Source organism: Mustela lutreola, chromosome 3 (assembly GCF_030435805.1).
Source record: "Mustela lutreola isolate mMusLut2 chromosome 3, mMusLut2.pri, whole genome shotgun sequence".
In the NCBI taxonomy this organism is placed as follows: Eukaryota; Metazoa; Chordata; class Mammalia; order Carnivora; family Mustelidae; genus Mustela; species Mustela lutreola.
The window spans coordinates 22,560,203-22,578,537 of NC_081292.1; the positions used below are offsets into that span (position 1 = coordinate 22,560,203).

An 18,335-nucleotide genomic window follows, 5' to 3' on the forward strand; every position below is an offset into this window, starting at 1 on the left:
TTTCTCCACATCCTTGCCAGCACTCACAGTAGACTCTTAACTAATCCCCTGGTTTCTGTTCTCCAGTCTGTTCTGTGCGTAGCAGCCAGAGTGGTCATTTTTTAAAAATTTAAGACAAAATATATCACAAACACATACAACTCAAAGACACCATTTATGTTGGAGTTGAGGGATCTCATTCACACTGTTATTGGGGCATTTTGTGGTGTAGCTAATGGTTTGCCATCTGTGTTTGTCTGACTTCTGTGACCTATCACTGTGCTCCAGCCATACCGGACGTTTTCTTTTTATCTTACCCATCTCAGGCATTCAGCGCTGATGCTGATGCTGTCTTCTGCCTAGAATACTTTTTTGCTTGGCTGATTCCTTCTAATTATTTGCATTCAGCCTGTCCTCTCCATAAGGGAAAGAGATAGGGCAGCTGTACTACCTAAAGTGTTTCTACCTTTTTTCTCCTCCCCACTCCCAATCTTTTTTTTTTTTTTTAAGATTTTATTTACTTATTTATTCAACACAGAGAGAGAGATCACAAGTAGGCAGAGAGGCAAGCAGAGAGAGAGGGAGAAGCAGGCTCCCTGCTGAACAGAGAGCCCGATGCGGGACTCGATCCCAGGACCCTGAGATCATGACCTGAGCCGAAGGCAGGGACTTAACCCACTGAGCCACCCAGGTGCCCCACTCCTGATCATTTGTAAGCTCAGTGAAGATAGAGGCTATGAATGTCTCATTCATTATTGTTTCTCTGTTTGCTAATCACTAAAGTCAGAACATAAGAGGTGCTTAATACTTACTTGAAATGAATGAGTGAATACTGTTTGTTTACTAGTTCTTTTTAGAGTACATATTTGTAGTAGCAGGTTTGACCATGGTAGGAGATAGTTGCAGGCAGAAATCAATGAATATGGTGGTCATTGCACTACCTGTGAACATCCCTTTATAAAATGATTTTGGTAAATGAGTTGCAAGAGAAATTTCTGGAGAGGAAAAGAAGTATGAATGACTGTACTGTAGATTCTAGGAAGGGCAAGAGGAAAGGAGATTTTTTTATTTTCTCTTTTTCTTCATTTGACTTTGCAGAAAAAATGCTATTATTGTTCTTTTAGAAACTGCTGGATAGAGGAATCAGGTACCAGAAGTCTTAGTGTCTTTGCATGGTTCCTCCTTTCCGAAGCTCCTGATTTAAATACTCTGAGCACAGCTGGGGAGGGGATGGTGCTAAGGACAAGGGTGCAAGAGTACCGAGCTGGGGTGAAACTTCGTTGTTGAGAAAATACACATTACAGAAAACCTGCTAGATATGTTTAACAGCTTCTACTCCGATATATGTGTGCTCTGATAATAAGAAGCTCAGCTCTTTTGGATACTCTGGTGGCTACAGGTGTGGGTTCAGAATGAAAAGTTTGATAACAAGCTGACTCACATTCTTTCCTGTCCCCTTGCATTTATGTGGATCGTGTGCTCCCATTCTTGTAGCCAATGGCAAATCAGTTTAATATCTCAGAAGAGTTTAGAGCAGTGGCAGATCTATAGCTTTAAAGTATGACATGTCAGTATATTTACTTTACATTTCAGCAACCATTTGGGGAAGAATCTACAGTTGCTGATGGACAGAGTGGATGAAATGAGCCAAGATATAGTTAAATATAACACATACATGAGGAACACGAGTAAACAGCAGCAGCAGAAACATCAGGTTTGTGTTACCAGAAAATTTGTCAGAGAATTCATTTCTAAGTATGGTGCTTCTAGAGTTTTCTTCAAAATGATCAAAGTCCTATTTGATAAAGCATTGACTGTTAACTAGTAACTCTATCGTATTTATTACCACATATTCTTTCTAAGTTGTACTTAAAAATACCTTTTTTAAAGAGAGCCAGTATATTAAGCTCAGATTGCGATGGCAATGTTATGCAAATAAGAGATACATTTATTGAGAAAATCAGGGGCAAAAGAGATTCTGGAGTGTCACAGCTCATTTCTTTACTAACTATAATTGGTTTGGTAGTGGCTCATTGCAGCGTAGTTAGCAATCTTCAGTTCATTTGAAAAACTGAGCAATTGTGATTAAGAGCAAGCAATTTTGATAGGAAATAATAGACCAACTGCTGTGAAATAGATAGTATAATACAGATAAAAACCCTAGAACTACCTGAATATTCTCATAGGCACATATATACGGCTGTGGCCATTTAACCTTTACTTTATTCATGTTTCTTGAAGGCCACATGATTTTCACAGTTCCTGGAATATTGTTTTTGGACTGCATTGCTCTAAAGTGTTCTTCCAGCATTTGATTCATAGATAGGTTGATTCCAGAATGTTTACCTGTGAAAGCATTTGTATATGACTACTGTGTGTTCATGAAAATGTACTTTAAAGTAGGTGGTGTTAACTCTACAGTTCTCAGTGTAACTACAATTTAAGCGGCTCTGAGACTGTTATATCTAAACTTTTTTAAAAATATCAATGTTCATCATTTAGAATACTTCGTTGTTACCATACTTAGGATTTAAAAAACACATATAGATCTATAAAGTATATACTTTTTAACTGAAAAGAGCATGGGTGGTAAAGATGGCAATAATGAAAGACTTACAAAGGGTGGTGGGGGAAAGGACAGAAGGACCTTGCTTGATTCCATTTTCCTGCTGGTTCTTCCCATAGGGAAAGGGTGCAGCCTGGAGTAGCAAATTGAAAATCTGTCACCTGTGAGACATTTGTTTCTGGAAACTAGTGTTACATGTCTCAAAATTTTGCATTTGATGTTTATATGTACCAACACCATTTATAACCCTTTTTAGATATGTCCAGCTTCTACCCTCAAACCCTATAATGCGTATAGAGATCTTTGCAAAAAGCAAGGTAATCTCCTTCTTTTGGAACCCAAGGACTTAAATTTTTTACAGCCTACTTTGGCGTCTCATTACCTGACTTTTTAAGGCTCTGTGTGTGGTATTTTCCCTCTGCCGTTGTAAGCGACCCATAAGTGTTACCTCTTGATTGTAATTTGCTCAGTAAGTTTGTAGTTGATCCATACCTATGGATGTATCCCCACCTTCTCTTCTGAGAATCCTAGGAAGCCACAGTTTGACAGTTTTTGAAGCATTATCTAAGCTAATATTCATTCTTAGCTATAGAGCTAATAGCACTGCTGATTAGAAGTATTTACTACTATAATAATGATAGTGATGATGATGTTGATGATGTTACAATATCAACATGATCAGCATTATTGTCATTTTGGTCAGTAGGGATAAAGTTGAAAAAATTCACCAGTGTGGTGGTTAATTACTTCCTTACTGCAGTTCAGGTGAGTCATACTTGTAATGTTGTCATCTACCCTGTTGTCATAAATGGTAAAATCATCCCTTTCACTCACTAATCAGGAGCTTCTTTGCCCTTTAAGCCCTCAGTTTCCCACATAACCAGTTTGCTTTTTCCGTATCTTAGAGCTCAGAGTGACACTGAGTTTCCAACAAAGAAATGGTTTTTGTTGCCATATTTATTAACTTCTTAGAAGGAGGAGTTACGTGGATTACCATTTATAAAATCGTTGGAATAAAATTGTTGGAATTCAGGGCAGTGGGGTTTTGCTGATTGCGTAATTGATGGAGGTCTTGTTTTTTCTCTTCAGGTAGGGAAAAATAACCAAATCATTTCTTCTCTGAATCTTAGTATCAGCAGCGTCGCCAGCAGGAGAACATGCAGCGCCAGAGTCGAGGGGAGCCCCCGCTGCCTGAGGAGGATCTGTCCAAACTTTTCAAACCCCCTCAGCCTCCTGCCAGGATGGATTCTCTGCTCATTGCAGGTATCGTTGGCCAGTGCGAGTGTGGCTAGTTTCCTCTGTTCCGTAGGAAGCAGAAGACAAGGAGAGATTTATAAACAGAAAAATACATCATAAAAGCTAGTGTATTTAAAATGGTTGAATGATGAATTTGAATCTAGCACCTGTAATTTTGAAATTTAAGAATTTGTCAGTCTTTGTTATTTCTAAGGTCCTTTCAGTGCTTCTTCACTCTGTGTTTATCTAAACATTTTTGAGATGGCATCATAAACTTTCTAAAGTGGGAAGGTTTTATTCGAGTCATCTTTCAGAGAAGCCCGGGAGAAATGTTTACGTTCCATAATGCAGAAGATCATTCAGCTCAAGCTGCGTACTTTTCGTGTTCCAGCCCAGCACTGAGCCCACGTCTGTATGTGGGTGTTGGAATTGAACTGGGTTTTCTGACTGGAGGAAAAGGATTTCCTTTACTTTGACTTCTATTATAGCAATAGGGATGCAGTTCTGGATATACTTTGTCTGGGAGTATCTGCCATTTAACACTGCCTTTCAGTGGTGGAGTCTTGTTTCCTATGCTAGGACTTGATTTTGCTCTTATTTAGCTGTGATAACCTTATTTCTTTATAAATGTTAAATACTGTTTGATTAAATCAGCTGGTTGCCTGTGAGAGATTTTTTAGAATGAAAATCCCACTCAAACAAAAGGTAATATTCCATCATTTCTCAATTCTATTTACACATTTTCAGTGTGTGTGTGTGTGTGTGTGTTGTGTGTATGGGCGGGGAGAGGGGTCAGATTCCAAATTCTTAACACAAATTCTAGAACATAACAATTACATTTGGGTAACCGAGACATATTCCTTACTTAAGGTCCAATTCAAGCAGAATTGTATTATATATACAAAATACCTTGCATAAATGTTGCATCAGGTTAGATCATTAGTTTTAAGACTTAAAAAGCAGTGATGGATGCCATTCTTCATGGGGACTCTCTGCCTCTGCTCTGTCTTGGGTCAGAAAAGGAACCGGAACCTTTAATATCTCCAGAGCACAGCCTGAAAACTACTGGGCGGTGCACATCAGGGTCAAGTGGGTCATTTTGTTTGCAGTTCTTTGATTTGGTTATCTCCTTTGTACCTGGCTGAAGAGAGCCAGCACTGCTTCTCACTTAGTATGGCGTGTGTCTGAGCTCCACGGCCAGTACCTTTTGATTGATAGCTAATACGTAATTAACTGCTATTGTTTTTCTTCTGTCTCCATGTATCCAAGAGCGGAAGATAGCTTATTTTCCAAAGAATTTGCATTCTTTATTATAAGGGTATGGATAACAGAATTGACTCCTATAAACTCTTGATTCAAAACAAAAGAAAATAAAATTCTGGTGAATGTGTATTATGTGGATTTTCTTGCTTGCCTAATGTTCTAGGTCATTTTATAATTTGTGGAACATTGTGACTCTCTTTCTCACTTTCCCAAATGCACAGGCCAGATTAACACTTACTGCCAGAACATCAAGGAGTTCACTGCCCAAAACTTAGGCAAACTCTTCATGGCCCAGGCTCTTCAGGAATACAACAACTGAGAAAAGGAAGTTTCCAGAAAGGAGTTAACATGGACTTTTGAGATCACAGTGGGGCAATTCTTGGAAGAAACACTTGCCAATTGGAAAGTCTTTCTAGCTAATAATGAAATAAAAATAAAACAACCTTGACTACTTGCTCATTTGATTTTATACATATTGTGTCTAGCTTTTTATTTTTGTTTTGCTTATACTGTTTACCTACAAAAGATAAACAGATTTGACCAGAAGCTACATCAACATCAGACCTGCAGGCTCCATCACCTTTGCTGCTCCCTGTGAGGCGCCGCATTTTTCAGCATACAGTCCTGCTTGTCCTAACCCTGGATCGAATGGCCCTGGCACCTACAGGGAATTCTTTACTTCATTGCTCCCAGATTAGTGCCCGCGGAAGCCCAAGTTTCATGCACTTGCCCAGGCAGCCCTCATCCCAGGCCTGGAATCATGTAACATGCTCCTTGTCTGCCTTTTCGTTTCCACAGGTGATGGTCAGCCAGTCCCCAAGCTCACAGGTCATTAATCAGCCACTAGAATTAAAAAAATTTTTTTTTTCATCAAAAAGGCCATATTTTATTTGAAAATGAAATTGTGTGTGTGTGTGTGTGTGTCTTTTAATTTAGAACTTCTAGTTTATCTTTTCCATACACTGAAATACAATTCTGACATCAAGTTTTGTAACTAGGGAAAGAACAGTTTAAGAGCAGTGCTACACTGAAGGGAGAAAAACCTTTTTAATTTTTCGTATTTGAAAGGCAGTCAAGGGGCCCCTGGGTGGCTCAGTTGTTTGAGCATCTGCCTTTAGCTCAGGTCTTGATCCCAGGGTTCTGGGACCGAGCCCTGTGTATGTCTGCTTAGTGCAGAATCTGCTTCTTCCCTTCTTGTGTTCTCTCTCTTGGTCTCTGCCTCAAATAAATAAAATCTTTAAAAAGTTAATGAAAAATCCTGCTCTTTGTGACACCAGAATCAGTGAGATCTGTAGCTGTGGATTATGGCTGTGAGACTTTTATTTTGTGATTTTTACCTTAAAGACATGGCCCATAGGAAGATCAGAAGGAATGGATAAGGGGTGCGGGGAGTTGAGAAATCCCCCCCATCCCATACACACCTTGTTTTGGAAGTAGTACAGGGGCTCTGGGATCAGGCATCTGGATTGAAACCTGACTCTTTTCCCTCTAGGGTATCCTTAAACTAGTTGCTTAACCTCCCCGTGCTTCACTTCCATCTTCCAAATGAGATGGGAAGGGGACAAGTGTATTATCCTGTAGGGTGGGTATGAGTGTTGCGGTTTATTGAAGATTGGGGTAAAGCACTAGAACAGTGGTTGATATGTAAGAGATGCCCAGTACGTACTACGGTGAGAGGTACACTCTTGAGTTCTTATTCAGGATATTGGGTTGTTAGTAGGGTTTGCTTTTAAAAAGCTGTGGCTTTTGACCATTCTAGAATTCAGGTACTCACTCACATGAATTAATTTTTCTAGGATAAATTCCTAGAAATAGAAGTCAAAGAGTATATAAAGTTCTAAGGCTTTTTACCATTATTGCTAAGTTGCCTTCAAGGTTACACTCATTTACACTCCCATTCATAGTGCTTCCTTATTTGAGTCAACACAAATTTGAGTGTGACTATGTTACACCGATGAGATGTATTGATAAACAGAACCAGTCTTGGTCTCTGTCCTTGTGGATTGTATACTCTGTTGGTTTATTTCCTTGCATTCTAATTGCCTGGATTTGGAATTCTATTGTGAGTTAAACAAAACACCATTGAAGTATCAAAGAGCAAAATAGAAAGGAAATCAGTTCAAACATAATTGCTATTTCCTCATGGTGTGTAAGATGAATATAACAGGATTCAATTATATTTTTTAAAGTGGTGGTTACTTATTAAGTTCCATATGACTGTTGAGGTACCCGTAATTCAGAGTAAGATGCGAGTGCACACTTAATGGAAGATTTCAGGAGTTTTGGGGTTAGGAATTACTGTAGTGGGAAAAACTGTTTAGGGAAACATGTCAATGGAAATTAAATGCACAGTATGTAGTGTTAGGGAATAGCTTCTGTTCGGCATTTGATTTGAGTGCTATATTCTGACATTTTTCAGGAACAAATACGTATGGTTCATCTTCTATAAATATTTGCAGTTTCTTCAAGTTGAAATGAGAAAAGCTCATAAACTGAGTACTGGGTCTAATAAATCATTCACTTATCCAAGAACAAAAACACAGAAAAAGCTAACATGTTAATCTAATGGAAAATGAAATGTGACAAACCGGAACAGTAAAACATACTTGAAATTGACCCCGTAATCACTAGTAATGCTTTATAAGGTTCTGGACGACATAGCATTATTCGTAATTGAAAATACCTGAGAGAATCTGTAGGCTGCTCCAGATAATCTGATTTTTAAATACTGAGGTAAACTAAAAGAACTTTTTTCTCCATTTTTAGAAGCTTGGAAATTGAGATGTGGTTATCTAATAGTAACTTACTTACTTTGAAATTTCCAATTTTAGTGTCTTCTAAAATGTTGCTACATTGTTCACACTGTATTTTTGTAACAGTCTTTGAAAAACCCAAGTGAATCCTTCACTTCCAAACCTTGTAGGCATTGAACTCTGGTGTGTTATGAAAGAACTATTTGATTTTTAAACTCCATTTTTATAGTAAACATTTCTCATTCATGTTAAGTATATGACATTTATTAATTTTTCCCCTAATCTTCTCATTGGCAACTTTTTCTGTGATAGTCCAGGCATAGAAATGGGCCAAGGGTATTTAAAGAGGTAATACTAAACTTGGGTCCAGTCAAAGGCCTTTGGGTTCTCTTTTAGCAAATGATTCCAATGCCCATCTGCAGAGAGCTGATCGAGTCCCCTGTGCCTTGGACATTGCTTTGGTCTGTCCTAACCAAGGATTCCTTCTGTTGTGACAGCAGTTAGTAGATAAATAATGAGGGGAGGGATGAAGATCCTGAGTTGCTTAAGTGTTTACAAAGAGGAGAGAAGCAGTGGGTGGTTTCTGCATCGCATAGCCAAGACTGCAGCGGAGGACTTAGAGCTGGCTTACCGTGTGGTGACTCCCAAATTAGAGTCTGAACCTCTTTGCATGGTTTGGAACTCGGATTGATCTGGCGCCAGATTACTTGAGACAGGGAGGGAGGGGCTGGGGAGCCAGAGCCACTGGGAATTTATTGTTTGCTGGAGCAAACAGCTGTGACCTAATACCCATTGCCTTGAGCTTTCTTTTTATGTAGAAAAAAGACTCTAATGTACCTTAAGCCTGGTTGGCCCTAGAGTAGAACCCACAATGGCTATACTGAAGCCTCAGTAGTGATTTTAGGGATAAAATCCATAGATGCAGAGATGGTTCTCGGGAGCCACCGTCCCCAGCTTGGGAAGTTTGGGCCGATCCATAGGGCTTTGGTCTGTCCCAGAGAATTCTTTGATAACCTGCGTTGTTCTCAGAGGCTGCTAGGCTCTCAGATCCGTCACCATATGGTCAGTTTATCGGAGTCAGTTTGATTCCATAGGATTGATGTTGACATCAGTTGCGTTTTCTTAGAACTGTGACTTAGGCAACCCATTTTCAGTTCTTTAATTGAAAAAATTGGATGTCGTCTCAGGGTCGTATTAACTCAAGTATTCCCTGGAGCCTTCATGAGGTGAGGGCCTAGGGGACAGGGTACTGACTGAGTCCGAGCTTATGGTAGGACTTGCTGGAAGCCTTTTTCAATAGGTTGCAGATACATCTTTAGTCTTTCTATAGGTATCTTCCCTTCGGTGGGGTGGGGGGGGGGGGGACTATAAAAAAAATCCTAATCCACTGGTGTTATACTTCAAAGAAAGGTAAAAATGACTTTCTCTTCTTCTAATCCCCAATTTATTATTTTTGCATTTGGACAAACGTGAAGGACTCTACCACTTCTTCCTCAGACCTGTAACAGTACAGGGCGGCCCATTTCTCCTTATTTAAAGTTTATTTGATTGCAGTAGGAAAATACCGCTTCTGGCATTTGTGTCAACCTCAGGACATAAACTGAGGTGTCACTTCTGTTTCCTTCAGTAATATTCTTTTTCATTGACCTTTCTCCAGGGCACCTCCATTTCTGGCATCTTCCGTCTTCCTTTGTGGACATGGAGGCAAAGGATTTGTTTAACTTTTCAGCAGTGTTTACCGCTTCTGACGGTAAATGGTCCTTGCCTTTTCTTCTTGGACCATAGTCTCTCTTGCCAGTGTTTTACTTTGTGTGTATTGGAAACAGCTTGTATTTTGTCAGATCCCCCGAGTAATCTTTCCCCACCTTTGTTTATCTTGTCATTTGGCTTCCACTTGCTTAACTCATTCCTAGATTCAATCTGCCTGTGATTTTTTTAGTTTTGATTGTTGCCCTTCTCCAGTTTGAGGTTTTTTAAATTGCATTTTATTTTTTTAAACAGTCACAAAGATTTGAATTTTTCCTTGATCTGATCATGCATCTCTGAATGTCATAATTCTCCAATCAGGCAGGCAAGTGTCCCAGTAACCTCATCTCCTAGATCACAATGGTGAGGGTCTATTTTTCTCTTTGATGCGTGCAGCTCCCATTATTGCTAATGAAAGGTCTTCATATGCATTAAGGGGAAACTAGACCTCTAATGAGATACAGAGAGGAATTGCAGCTGATGATTTCCACTTCTAGCCCACTGTACTATAACAGAAATGCACTCTGAAGAGGCAATGGGCCAAAGAAATACAGAATGCATGTGTTGCCTACATAAAATATCTAGTCTGGTCTTAATGGCCGGGTGGTATTGTTTTGGCTTATAGTCTCTGGTATTCCATACCTGCTGAGGGGGACCTTTATTATGGAGGCAAAAGACCCAGATACTTGAAACAAGTGAGTAGACTAGTTATAATGCACTTGAATCCACTTTTAAGAATGATCTCCTACATTAATATATTATTTTACAAATCCTTGCTCGTATATTTTCTCATTTAGAACGGGAAGGAGGACAAATACATTACGAAGCCAGTGTGCTTGGTACTAAGAATACTAAGGGAGTGAGAAACATGTAATTCCTGCTCAAAGATAATGAAACGAGACTTCAAGAAGGTGATTGATGAAAGCAAACATATTCCTAGGTGGCTGGACATGGACTGGAGCTCAAGTCTTGAGTCCTCTTACCAGGACTTGGCACAACTTCCCTTCACAACACAGCAGCTTGAGGAAAATAGTTCTTATTTTAAATGTAGATTCGGGGCGCTTGGGTGGCTCAGTGGGTCAAGTCTCTGCCTTCGGCTCAGGTCATGATCTCAGGGTCCATGGATTGAGCCCTGCATCAGGCTCTCTGCTTGGTGGAGAGCCTGCTCCTACCCCCCCCCCCCCCACTCTGCCTACCTCTCTGCCTACTTAAGATTTCTCTCTCTCTGTCAAATAAGTAAAATCCTTTAAAAAAAAAAAAAAGCCACACCACACAGATTCCCATTGTATCTTCTCTGTGGTGAGCCACTCTCTCCTGTCCCTCACCAATTTCGGAATCACTTCACCCTCTTCATTGCAGTGATTGACTGCAGCCTCTAAATTCATAGGCTCCCAGGGGTGAGCTCCCAGGGTCTGTATCATGGGGCCCTTTGCTGATTGATGCACAAGAATAAGATTCAGGGGTGCTAGTGTCCATTCAGGCTCATATCTTGAGTAGAGAATGAATATCTAACCTCGTAACCATTCGCACTAACAGGGCTGAGTAGCGCAGCGGAGAACAGGGGAAGAAGCAGAGAAAAGGAAACCCTGCATCCAGGTTCTTTACACCGGATTTTCCATCTCTAGTCCCATTCTGTCCATTTCTCTTCCTGCCTTTGGTTCTCATAAAAGCATATTTGAATTTTCTTAATAACACTTTTTTTTTTCCCCTTCAGCACCATTGAGTTGGTTTCTGTTGCTTTCAACCTCAAAAATACCTCACCCAACTCGTGCATATTCCAAGGCTTATTTGCTATGAGGCCTAACAGATTTGAGAAGGTGCAGCCTTAAGAGGTAATAGGAGAAGAAAGGTTACTTTGCAAATACTTTAATAGAATTTTAGAGCAGGAGGGACCTAGCCAGATTTCTTGGCCACTACAAACCTCCCCTTCACAGATGTGGAAACAGGCACCAAGAGTGTTAAATATGGTTTCCAAAATAGCCTAGATTGTGCGCTCTTTTTTAGTAGTATTCTGTGTCTTGGTATTTTTTTTTCTTTTTATTGATTTGATATTTGTATGTATGGCCAGATGATCAAAATGAGTAAGTCTAGTTAACATTTGTCACCATACATAGTTAGAAAATTCTTCTCTTGTGGTGAGAACTTTTAAGATCTGTTCTCTCCGCATCTTTGAAATATGCAATATAGTATGATCTATAGCCACCGTGCGGTATGGGTCATCCCCGTGGCTTATTTTATAACTGGAAGTTTGTACCTTTTGACCCCTTATGCCCATTTTGCTCACGTGCACCCCCCATCGGCATTTCATAAAGAGCTCACATGCTGCGCAGGAGACGCTGACTCTTTCCGTTAGGGAAATGCTCTCTGATGCAGTGAGGCGCTGATGTGTGTTTCTGCAATGTTTGGAGCACAAAGGTTGCACACTGTCCAGAAGGAGTTAGGGGTTGATTAAACACCTCTTGGATATCTGGGTCACCTTGATTGTGTCATCTGGGAAGTGGATGGAAGAGAGGTGAATTCTTGTTTCTTTGCTGGAGATTGGTGGTGTAAACAGGTGGTAGGGTATTCTAAATTTGGTCTGAGATGAAAACATTTCAAGCAAATGAAACTAAGCTAGATTCTTTTGACAGTAAAGGATTTCTTTAGAGATGCAGATGTCAGTTTTACCCGAGTACAAAGCTGCATTGCATAAGTTGAGGGTGTGTGTGTGTGTGTGTAAGAGCTACTACTCCTAACAAAACAGTTGGAGAAGTAGAACTCACTTTGCCTTTGCCTTCTGAACTTAGGATGAAATGCTGTGTGGAGTCCATTCCCTCCCACTCCAGAACTTAGGGAAGGAGGGAAGATAGAGCAGTTTGTTAGGAACAAAGACATTTGCATTTGTGATGTTCACATCGTTCTGTTCATGCTTCTGTGAATTCACAAACGTACGGAAACTCAATTCATCTGGGGTAGGAGAGGGAGAAAGGGAAGGTGTCGATTTTGTATTTTCATGAGACCCTGATGTGGCAAATCTCAGATGACAATCTCTCATCTTGTGTCAACGGACTGTGGCAGTCGTGGGGCTCTCTGCTGAAGGTGATTAGAGGCTGGCCATGCACGTCCTCCATGGATTCTGAATAAATTCAGTGTTAGCAGTAGATCATTGCTTCCGATTTAAAGCACACTTGGACAAAATGATTATTTTCTCCTGATGATCTCATGTACTAGATGCTTGCCTCTCATTACCTCTCAGAAGAAAAGTCAACCAACCTACCAGCCCGCCAATAGGAGTGGCTTTTCTCCTTAAAGAGAATCGAGTGTTGCTTACCCTGACCAGTTAGCACCTTTGAGTCTCTATGTATGTCTAAATTGGCAGCTGGGTTTTAGCTCTGCAAGTGGAGCATCATTGTGGGATGAAAGTAGAATCATTGACTTAACACTTAAAAAATGATGACCTGGGGCGCCTGGGTGGCTCAGTGGGTTAAGCCTCTGCCTTCGGCTCAGGTCATGATCTCAGGGTCCTGGGATCGAGCCCCGCCTCAGGCTCTCTGCTCAGCAGTGAGCCTGCTTCCCCTTCTCTCTGCCTGCCTCTCTGCCTGCTTGTGATCTGTGTGTGTGTGTGTGTGTGTGTGTGTGTGTGTTAAATAAATAAATAAATAATCTTAAAAAAAATTGGTGACCTCCCTGGGTTTTCCTGTGTTCTGTATTAATGTTAGAGCAGCTTCCGGCATTCATTCAGACAAATGAGCCAGATACTCATACGGCGCTGGGAATGATAGGGTCCTATGCGTCCTGCCCCTCAGGGGGCTTACCCAAGGGCAAGTGGTTCTCTAAGTGTGGCCCCTGAAGGAGCATCACCCAGAGCTTGTCCAAAATGCACCTTCTTGTGCCTCAAACCTGCACTTTCCCAGCCACCCTGGGTCATCCCGGTGCTTGCTGGAGTTTGCTGTGGAACAGGGGTTCCTGAATCTGACTTGGTGTCATAAATGCCCACAGGGTTTTATAAAAGTCGGGTCCTGAAATAAGGCCTGGGAATCTTTGTTTATTTTTCTGTTTTGTTTTTTCAAGTTGCCAGAGATGATTTGGGGAAAACGTTGCAATAAAGTAGAGAGTAGCCCCTTCTGTTGGAATTGAAGGGTAATGGGCCAGGTCACGGAGAAGGAAGAGGCTGCCAGGCAGGAAGAACTCAGGCCTGAGGGGGAGGAGACAAAGGCTGGAAGGAGTCACCGGTCCTGAGACTTGCGAGCTGTGCCTGGGGACCTTCCCTGAGAGTCACCAGCATTGGAAACCACAAGGACCCTGCTACAATAGCAGGGCTTCGTTTACCCAACGGTGATCCCAGGGGCCACCTGCACGTGGCTGTGTCATGTGCGACAGCAAGAAGGACAGCAAGTGTGTGCCGCTCCACAGCCCCGTGCCCAGCAAAGCTGCAGTGACATGAAATCTGGGTTGAATCTTGGCAGCGGGAGGGAGAGGTACTGTGACAGTCTGCCTCCTGTGTTCACCCTCGGTTTCCCCTAATTAGGATCAAAGAGCCCGATTTTTTCAAAAAGAAACAAAATTCAAATAGGTATGAATTATTTTTTTTTTAATCAAAAATGTAATTGTTAGACCCAAATCCCGTAATTTATGATGAAAGCATGTTGATGTTGGAAGAAAAAATAATCACACTGTTCTCTGCGTTTGTGTTCAGTCAAAATCACATGCAATTTTGTTTGCCCTGATATCGCCAAAACATGACCCATTTAATCTTGGGAGAAATTTCTTGGGTATTTGAGCACCATTGGTAGTGTTACACCAGAGTATGCAAAATATTCAGCATTCAGTGAAAGGATTTCTTAAGCACTTACGGAACTGGCAGGGGAAAGTGCATTTTTAGCAAACTGCAAAGTCTCAGCCCAAGAGCCTATTCAGAATGGAGGCTTCGTGGACCACCTGGGGGAAGGCGTAGCCACATACCTAGAGGCGATCGAAACAAATCACTGAAGACATTAAAAATAGAGTTCTCTCTCTTGCTGCCAATATCCCTTTCTTCTCTCCACTTCAACTTTTTTTTTGTAGTGTTTTCTGAAACTGTCTTTTTTTTTTTTTCCCCTTAAGGAGCATATAGAAATTTAGATTTAATTTGTTACAGCTTGCATTTAAAACTCTGGAAAAATGAGAAATAATTGGAAGATAACGGTAGCAGCTGCCTAACCAGTTGTTTCAAAATATGGCAATAAAATATTAAACTTGAGACTTGCTATTTTTGTGCATGGATGTCTGTCATTGGTTATGATAGATTTCCAAGCTCCCTACCAAGTTAATATTTTAGGAGGGGGTAGGGGAGGATGCTTATGATAAGTTATGGACTTAAATATTTTTCCTGGATAAAATTTGTAATAAATTAGGCCCTGCCTGTAAACTTTACATATACTAGCAATTACTCTCTTTTAAAAAAGTGGGGGGAAAACAGCCAAGCACATTGTTTAATTGACCTGGACTAAAAGGCAGCCTCGGATTTTGGATACTACCTTTGGAAAAAAGCCTGCGACTGATTCGGCACATAAATCCTAAGAACTTGGACTTAGAGGGAGAGTGAGCAGTTCTGATGGAAGATGCAGTTTATTTGCATTACAAATGGGAGGTATGGGACGGGTAAAATGTATTAAATGAGCATCCGAAGCCACACAAGGATGGAGTTTCATTATTCCTGTAAATGGAATTAGCCTGCAGCAACAGAATGGACTATTCAGGTTATTTTAGTGAAAATAGAGTTCCATTTGCCCGTGGAGCAAGGTGCAGTGTGTCTCAAATCGGGCATGCCCAGAGCACTTGTGTGGGCGTGCTGAAGGGGGCAGGAGACCGTGGCATTGGGTGTTGGGGCGGGGGGGAGGGGGACCGCAGTGCCTGTGAAATGTTGCAGCCTCTTAGATGGGGATGTTGGGACTGGAGGTGTTTCCCTAATGTGTCCCAAGGAAGATTAGTTTTGTGGGATATTTATAGGTGCTACCTGGGGCGGAAATCCTGAGAACTTTTCCGGTTACGTTAACTTGGGAAAAGCTTGCTTAAACAGCATTAGATTGGGTTCTTCAGGATTTGCACAACGTTTAATACAAAAAGTGAAGTGTAAAGTTTCAAGAAGCAGCAGTATAGCTCGCGGCTGCCCGAGGTGCAGAGCTGGTTAGCATCTGAGTACTTTCACTTAACTGTGCCGATGTTTTCATATCTTCAAAATGGAAATTGCTAGGATCCAACCAACAAAAAATGGCAATTTCACCTGATTCAGCCCAGTTCTGTTAGCCCACTGTGTATGTGTGTTGTGATGCCCAGCTTACAAGATTGTTGGGAGAATGACACAGGGTTTTGGGTGTAAAGCTCTTCATGCTCACAGCAGCAAGCATTCGTGGACTGGTGGTGTGTGGACTCTGGGGCTAAACAGAGTGACCAGGCAGCCCTAGTCTCTAGCAGTAGCCACAAGGATGGCTGTGGTTTCCAGGGAGGGTTTCTAGAGAGCTGGGGTCGCCATGCTTTCTATAAAGAACCTTCGTAGTAAATATTTTAGGCTTTGTGGGCCAGAAGGTCTCTATGGCAACGACTCAGTTCTGCTGTCATAGTGGGAAAACAGCCGTATGCAAGAAGATGGGTGTGGCTGTGTTCCAGTAAAACTTTATTTATAAAAATCAGGCGATGGTCTGTATTTGGCCCCCGATCTACAGTTTTCTGACCCTGACTTTAGGCAAAGGAAAGCAGTGAGTTGTGAAGATAAGACTGAATTGGGTGCTTGGAGACCTATGTTTTGTTTCTGAATCTGCTACTGCCTGTCAAGTTGACTTCTTTGAGCCTTACCTGGTTTATCAAGTGATTTTGTATTTTCTTCCCTAATAGTCATAAACAAAGGAGATCATGGGAGGAGAAGCCAGAAACCTGTGCACTAAAACCTGTGCAGTAGTTTTCTAGGGCTGTTATCGATTCACTTATTCATTTGTCCAGAAGTTCTTTTTTAGCACCCTCGATGGACCAGGGCTTTGTGGAGATGTTTGCGAATGAGATATTGCCCTTACCCATACAGAGCACGTGTTCTCTTGGGCTATTTATTTTTAGAGTGTAGTTATGATTTAAATGGAAAATGGTGCTATAAGAAGTATTGACTCTTCACTTGTTACAGAAAATCCTTTGTCCTGAGAAGAACAGAGCAAGGTAAATGAGAAAGTGAGTTCTTCAACTATAGTGTTAGTCTAGAGAAGGGACTGGCTTTTCCCAAGATACTGACTGAATGGGACTTAGGATGAAGTCAGGCTTAGTTGGTATTTGAGCTCTAGCTGCAGTCTTGTGTATAAGAATACTATATTCTGTTTATATAGCAGACTCTGCCTCTAGCCACAGATGTTTCCGGCACCTGGTTAATTTATCCCGGAAAGGCCAATGCTCATTAAGGCTCCCGAGTCCCAGAGCTAAGTTTTATGGGTAGGGAAACTGAGGTACTGAAATTGGTTATGGGATTGGCTCAGATCACAATTCGCTGGATGTAGGACTCTGGCCAACACAACTGGCGGGTCCTAGGAATGGGACCAAGGTCTCCCTCCCTGGGACTCCCTGACTCTCAAGAACGGCTGAGGCTTCTCAGACCCCCGTCTCCAATTAGGCTTAAGAAATATTAGAGGGACTAGAGACCCTGCCGGGAGAGAACCCGTTTTGACAAAGACAGGCTTGAATCAGGTAACCAGATGTTGCTTCAGGCCGCAAGAGCCCCGGCACCGTCAGAGCCGTGAGTCCCGGGCTGCAGTCTGTCAGGGACAAGTGGACGTGCAGAAACGGGGTCTCTCTTCTTCCTTCGGCTAGCTGGTTTCTAATGTCCCTTGAGTGGCCCGTATCGAGGTTGCCTCTCAGTGGAGACAGATCCTGAAACCAAAGCAGATTCCTGCCTAGATGGCTGTGATATCATTTGTCACACTCAGTCTCACAAAGCCCATCCTGAGGTGGAGCAAAATATCCCACCATTTCGCCCCAGTCTGTGGTGGTGGTCGTCAACCAGGAGGGCACGTCAGAACCTCCCGAAGGGGCCCTGGGATGGGGGGCGGGGGAGTTGGGAGTATACGGTATAGTTTAAACAAGCTTGTGTAATAGTATAGTTTAATTTTGTACATTGGACATTATAAGAAGAATCTGTTGGTTTTGTGATTTGCCCATTTGGCATTTACCTCAGTGAACTACCAAAAGTGAAGCTCATTCAAAAGTTTTTGGCCACTTGGGATAACCAGTCGTTCTAAAAATTGTTGGGAGGCTGGGATATTTTAATGTTTATTAAGAGGGAAAAAAAGAAGAAGAAGAAGACTGAAATAAAAATAGACTCTTTTCTAGTTGCCTGGTTGAAACAACAGTCCAGAACTGGGGATCGTGGGCACAGTCACAGCAATAGCGTGAAGACTAAAAATGCTGAGATGCCATGTCTTGAAAGGGCTGTTCCAGCTTTCAGCAGGGACAAGAGTGGTTAGTGAGTGGGCCTTGCGTTGTGTTTGGAAAGCCTGCTGCTCTGTGTTGGCAGACCTGGTGAGAGCAGGGAGTGTCAGAGCAGGTCTGTTGCTAAGACCTCAGGTCTCCGAAACTTAACTCCAGCAAGGAGGTTAGAGATGTTCCTGGGTGACCGAGGTCCAAGTGAAGCAGGGCCTTACCAACTGAGGATGGAGAGGTCCCATGTAGCACCTAGTGCTGTTCACAAGTTTTTTTTTTTTTTTTTTTTTTTTTTTTTTACTTTGAAAGGTTAGCAGGAGGTGGAGAACTCCTATTTACATACAATAGTTTAAAGCCACCAAGACTTGGGGTTTGTTGTC

The 18,335-nt window shown here is 41.7% G+C and overlaps 1 protein-coding gene across 1 annotated transcript in view; it reads left to right on the forward strand.

Moving 5' to 3' along the window:
- EIF3H (eukaryotic translation initiation factor 3 subunit H) overlaps positions 1-5,492 on the forward strand; it is a 98,754-nt gene extending 93,262 nt beyond the window's left edge. The window contains exons 6-8 of the mRNA XM_059165738.1: positions 1,573-1,693; positions 3,676-3,808; positions 5,266-5,492. Coding sequence (XP_059021721.1) covers positions 1,573-1,693; positions 3,676-3,808; positions 5,266-5,363 — 352 coding nt within the window. The 3' untranslated portion in view covers positions 5,364-5,492. The remainder of the gene's footprint in view (positions 1-1,572; positions 1,694-3,675; positions 3,809-5,265) is intronic.
- Positions 5,493-18,335: the final 12,843 nt, after the last annotated feature.